The sequence below is a fragment of the Theobroma umbraticum genome, unplaced genomic scaffold (assembly GCF_002168275.2).
Source record: "Theobroma umbraticum cultivar Fairchild unplaced genomic scaffold, ASM216827v3 scaffold_95.0, whole genome shotgun sequence".
Taxonomy (NCBI): domain Eukaryota; kingdom Viridiplantae; phylum Streptophyta; class Magnoliopsida; order Malvales; family Malvaceae; genus Theobroma; species Theobroma umbraticum.
In genome coordinates this window covers 5,210,325-5,216,763 of record NW_018397257.1, presented here as the reverse complement: position 1 = coordinate 5,216,763, position 6,439 = coordinate 5,210,325, and the positions used below count along the sequence as shown (strand labels likewise).

General features: G+C 33.4%; 1 protein-coding gene across 1 annotated transcript; it reads right to left on the bottom strand.

The window, feature by feature from the left end:
- Positions 1-277: 277 nt before the first annotated feature.
- On the bottom strand, positions 278-2,511 carry LOC110412264 (alpha/beta-Hydrolases superfamily protein). Its single transcript, XM_021422791.2, has one exon. It carries the CDS (start codon positions 1,864-1,866, stop codon positions 340-342), a length of 1,527 nt encoding a protein of 508 aa, XP_021278466.1. The 5' UTR covers positions 1,867-2,511; the 3' UTR covers positions 278-339.
- Between the last annotated feature and the right edge of the window lie 3,928 nt (positions 2,512-6,439).

The following is a 6,439-nucleotide window of genomic DNA, read 5'->3' as shown; positions in this document are numbered from 1 at the left end:
TCGTAATAAGGACTGTGGCTGATGGGATTGCTACCAACTTCACTTTGAATATGGATGTGAGGATAAGGCTTTCAGTTTTCATATGTGGCTTTTATAGACTGAGGTAGAACAGCAGAGGTCTAAGTTCGCACATTAACAGCGTCGAAAGAAAATAATCAAATGAGGTCCACATCTCAGTGTTAGGTCTTATCATGTCAAAGAAAATGGCGCAATGAGTCAGTGCACGTTTAAAATGTACAAATTATGGGGCAAAAGACCAAAACCACAAAAGAAGAAAGAAAAAAAGAGTTCATAATTGAGCATTGACATCAAACATCAGTGTGTAACTACTACGGAACATTATGCATCTTTCAATTGTGAAGAAGTCGAAGCAACCTTAAGGATTTTTTCAAGGTGGTGGGAGATATCATGTGGATGTGCCTCCACTCTGGGTCTCTCCGGCAAAACCCAACGGCCATCGCTATTCCTTACCATTCCTTTATTCTCGTCCTGCCGCCAATAAGGTGGCACCCCATAATCACTCTTCAAGAAGTTGCTATCCTTGTTAACAAGGGCAATGTCCCTCTTATTAACCAAGCAAAACCGTCGCCCCTTGCCATGGTAGCCGTCGAGCAAGTGTAAATGGGCCTCTAGATTGTGTGCACAAGCAATATCGTTGGTGGACTTGAGAAATGGGCTACTGGTGTGATCCAATGCCAATTCCACCCCGACATGTGCATAACTCCAAGGAAAAGATACAGCCTCTTCTAAATACTTTTGAAATTGAAGCTTCTCGTTAGCAAAAACACCTGGCACTGTTGGTACTTTATCATGCACATTTACAACTCTAAGTACCTTAACTCCTAGCTCGTCACACCTTTCCTTAAACTTAAGATTGCCTACTCGAGGACCGGCAAAAGAGTAAACTGTAATTGGTACTTTATTGCTAAACTCTCCTCCTTCAACAAGATTAAGCCCCAATTCCGCAATATCATAAGCTGTTATTAAAGCCAAAGCTGCCCCAAGGCTATGCCCTGTGATTGTAATACTAATTTCCTCTCCATCATAGTATTCAAGAAGCCTTTTAATCTCAGCTAACACTTGTTCACGAGCCGAAAATGAGCAATAGGAGCAAGAGTTTTCTTTTTTGGTGTACAGGTCATAAAACCCCAACTCCATTTTAATAGAAGGGTCCTTGGTGAAATTTGCTTGATGAAGAATATCTTTGAGATCATAAATCCATTCAAGGTATGTTACCGTACCTCTCCAAGAAATTACAATATCGCGCCTTCCTAGCCGTTTGATCTCTTCTTCGTCAGTGCATACGGCTACGTACCCCATCCAGTTTGCATGGGTGCTCCATACACTGCTTAGATTTGATTTCTGGAAAAAGTTTGGGAGATTGATATTCGAGGTAGCATAGAGGTATCTACTGATTTGGTAGCCACGGTCTGCCATTCCAAGCTTTTCAAAGAAATGGGCTCCTTGGTATTTGCAGGAACCACAGTACTTGGAGTGAGGATCAAAGTCGAAAGAATCATAGCATGCTTGTGCAAATTCACCATAGCGGATGATTTCTCTGCGGAGATGAGGATTCATGGGGTCTAGTAGTCCATCCCAATCGTTGCAGCCTTGAATTTCCTTCCAGATTTGGCAAAGAGGCCTCTCGTCTTCTTCTAAAACTAAAATTTCTTCTAGCTGTGGAGTTAAACTTGACAAGGATGTTGAACGTTTGATACACGTTGATGAACTTGGAAAACAGGGCTTGTATTGGAAGAGAAAATTTTTGGTTTTTTTGTTCAATTTGCATTTTGGTAAGGCACCATGAAAGGTAGGGTCGAGGGTGCACTTTGGATGGTACTTTAGAGAGAAAAGCCGGGAAGCCATGAAAGTTTAGATTTTTGAAGCCGTAGTCTGGGACCTTGTGCTGGAATACTAAAGATGTGAAGCAGAAGTCTAGAATATATGAGAAAAGTTGTTCTATGATAATAAGTTGAAGGCTCCAGTAAATTGGTTTTATGCCTGTGTATTTGTGCCTATATGCATGGGCAGGGGGGCCCAGTAGGTGAGAGCAAAAGCAGAAGAGGATAGGTTTGATGTGAAATTGAGGTACTATTCCACTAGAGAAGCGTGCCACTAGCCACAATTGAATACAGGAAGGCCTTACATAATGTAAGTGTTTGGACTTACATATGCCACTAGTCACGATTGAATGAGTGACAAATGCTCAAGACAAACTGGAATCAGTGTTTGGAGTGTATGGGCTTTATATATGCAAGGATGAGCATTAACTTTTGGTCGGTGAGAGCTGGGACGCGACTATAAAGCAGGCACAATAATGGAAATGGCATGTCATTTTCACCTTCTTCACGCTGAAAATTTTGGCCTTCCAGTGGGTTCTTCATGAAAGGGAGAGGAAGCATTACAAATAAATAAAAGGAAGAGAGGAGCAATTTTAGTACTGTGTCTTGACAGGTGAAAGTGAAAAAGTGAATAATTAGTGTATAGAGGAGAATTAGAGAGAATTTAGAAAGTGAAGCTCTAGATAAAAATATGTTGTAATAGTTCTAAAAAAGCTCTCTTTTTTTAATGAATTATGAAAATTTTATATATGGTGTTAAAAAAGAAGTTTATACAAAAATAAGTTTTAATAGAATAATGAGTAACCGTTTTTAAAATTTATTATGTGGATATTAAAGGAGTAATTTTATTACATATAATAAATAATAGTTAGAAACACATCATATGACTATTAAAGTAATGAGTTTCCTGAGTATTAATAATAAAAAAAGACTTATTTTTGAATAGAATGAAAAAGGAAAAGCTATACGTAAAACGTTACACAATAACAAATTAAAAGAAAAAGATAGTACATGAAAAGATATAAGTAGACAAGGTAAGAGTGAAAGAGAAAAACATTTAAATTTCAGAAAAAAGTTTTAAAAAAAACTTTTTAATAAATAAACCAACAAGTCTCTGAATATCCCAATGTCAAAGTAATCTGTGGACTTTACTACTTATACTAGATTAGTTTCACTGTTAGTATAAAGTAGTTATTACACATAAAATTATTATTCTAATTATCCTAATTGTTCTACATGAAATCGTAATCTACTTATTCACATTATTCTTACTCTATTACTGTAAATCAACTCTTAAAAAATAATAAATTAAAAACCAAAATCAGTTATCTAGCCACTTATATAGCCTTTCAGAGGTTTTTATACATTTGAGTGTCTAAAAATTTTAACCTGAAATTGGAAATTGGAGATTGATACATAGCCTAGCCAAGGAGAGAGAAGGAAGGCTTATTAAAGATTAGAAAATGAATGGAGGGGAATGGTTGGATTTTTCCTATTAAAGGTGGGCATGTATCAGTAGAATTCCATGTCCAACAAGTCCCTTCAGTGCAGGCGTGAGGTGTCCCTCCTACTTTCTCATCTCCAATTGCAAAAAGTTAGTTGTTGAGTGAAAATTTGAAAAGATTTATCATAATGGGAATAATTGCATCCACAAACCCCACAACACTTGTTTATTTTTTTAATATATTAAATTTTTATATTTTGAGAAAAAATCGATTCGAACTTAGATCCTCGTTTGGAAAGAAAGGTGTTGTTACTTGTAATTAAGTTATGCTTTGATTTAGAATCTCACAATATTTTGATATCTATTTATTCCTAAGTTTTATTATACATAAAAATTATCCTTTTACTCCTCAAAAATTTATCTAAGCTAATATCGATCTCAATTTCATGAAGTGATTTCAGAAGAATTATTTATTATAAATTTGATATTTTCTGATGCCACAACATACTCAATTTCCCACGATTTTATCTCATTTCATATATACCTTTATAAATAAAAATCGAACGTCTATATAATCCTTTTGAGTTTAGCAGTAATTTCTTTTTTAATTTTGATCTTAATTACTCGTTATTTATCAATGTCAAAACAACTGGTAGAGTAGTCCACAAATCGTTCACCTAAATTGACTTGATTGATTTATTTTAAATTTTAATTTTAAAATATATTTAAATAATAAATTAAATAGACCAAACTTGAGCTTATCTTTTAGCTTTGGATAGGGAAGGAAATTGATTTTGATTTTGTGAAGCAGTTTTCCTTGTAACTGTGTATGTCTTTTTCCATAAGCTAGAGACCTTATGTTAACAAATTTTGTTAGTAAAAAGTTAAAAGACTTTTTATGACAAGATTGCTTAGTGTCAATAAAATCATCTTTAAAAAAACATAATAATGAGCAAAGGGCAGTACAAGGTTTTGTCATCAGATCACTTGGTAAATTTCACATCTACTTTGGAGCAGGAAGAATGAGAGTGTGGGCACGAAGGTGCGGGACCCAGCGACTAAAATAATGACTAGAGAAAAAGTTGGACCAAATCTTCCATCAATCTAAATAGCCAAGAGACAAAGATAAGAATCCCACCCTGGACCCACTCTTTGAAAAAAAACACATGCCACTGACTCTAAAATGATACTAGCAAACATATCATATATAACAGTATTATTATTTTATAATATATATAATATTATTATTTAATATATCGATGAAATTTTTAAATTTTATAAATAAATTTAAATTCATTATATCACATGTGTCTACATAATTAGATATGGCCAAGTTAATAAATTTTTTACAGAGATGTGATGTGTAATTAAATTCAATTGTAAAATTCAAATACTTCATTATCAGTATATGAAATAATAACTTTTAATAATAAATAAAACATACATGTTAAAGCAAATTTATTAAAATTTTAAGACAAATATATATCTCGTTTAAGATCTATGGCAATATGTAAAGAGTCTCTCGTTATATTTATATACGGCTTATTTGACAAATGTGGAATTTCTCTTATCATTGTCACTTCAGTATACGTACTCTCACTTATGGGGATTACAAACTAATCACATAGCATGAATCAACAAAAAAAAGGTCTACGGAGGAATCAAGGATTGGTTGTTAGGCTTGATTTAATATTTTGTTAAATTTTTAGGATGGATATCTAATCTAAATCAATTGTCAATAGGTGGAGAGATCGTTTTTATATTTATATGCTTGTGATATCTTTAATTTAATAGAGATAAAATTCTTTTTATCGCTACTTCAATTCTTTTTCATTTGTAAGGACTACTGACCTATCATGTAGTATAAATCAATATAAGATTGTTTTATAGGCCAACCATTAGCTAAGCAGTCATCTTATAAAAGCAAAATTATACAAAAGTTTGTGCGACTACATTCATTCGTTCTTCCAGTGATTCATGCTATGTCATAATAAGTTCATAGTCTTTACACATCAAGGGAAGTATTGAAGGTGATAAAAGAAATTCCACTTCTATTTAATTATAAGAATCCTAGGCATATAAATATAACAAAAGCCTTTTCACCTATTGTCAATTAATTTTAAATTAGATATCTGTCTTAAAAATTCGAACTAGAATAACTCAAAGTTTAAAAACTAACAAATCTAATTCTTTAGGATTATTTAATCTCCCTAGTATAAAGTTTGTTGTCTTGTTCATCAAATCCAAAAGGAGCTAGTATGTCTTAGAGTCATGGACTTAGGTCTAGTGGTTCATGTTCCTCCTTTTAGGATGGTTCTCCTGCGCTGAGAAGATTCAATCGCAGGCTTTTGTATGCTTTCAACTTATCGATTTGTCCCTTGACCAAAAACAAATTTTGAAGCATATAATTAAGAGTTCAACTTCAACGACATTGATGTCAGAGAATGAGTAGAAGAAAGGAACACAAAGGTGTAGCCTTGAGAAAATTTCTCATGGTTTTTTTATTCAATCGATGCTCATTGAGCAGAAATATATGTACAATGTTTAAACAGTACAGTAAAGAAGAAAAAGTATAATAATTACATTTAACTGGCTTAATAGAAAATTAAAAAAGTTAACAAACCTTCTTAGTGAAATGATATGTTTCCAACTCCATATGCTCTACATCCTCTTTTATTTAAACGGTTAGTTTTGCTTGTCTTCTTTTATTCTCTGGTTTTTCATACTTCATCCATAACCATAGTCTTCTTATTCTACCATTATTCCTCTTGATCTTTCTTATACTCCCCCTCAAGATGACATGTGAATGTTATGAACATTCATCTTGCGTAGGAGATTGTAAAACTACCTTAGTGAACATGTCTATAAGCTACAAATTAGTTGAGATGTACATTGGTTTAATTGTACATTTAAGCACCTTCTCTATGATGAAATGACAGTCCAACTCAATATGCTTTTTCCCCTCCTAGAAGACTAGATTCTTGCTGATGTGTATTGATGATTGACTGTAAAAATAAAGGATTGCAACATCTTCATGTTCTATCCCAAAATTTGAAAGTAAGTGTTTTAACCAAACAACATCACAACATGTTGATGCCATAAATCGGTACTTCGCTTCTACTGAGCTTCGAGCTACAATAGATTGTTTCTTTGA

Excerpts from the sequence above, each read along its gene's own strand:
- LOC110412264 (XM_021422791.2), bottom strand. The coding sequence starts at position 1,866 with ATGGCTTCCCGGCTTTTCTCTCTAAAGTACCATCCAAAGTGCACCCTC.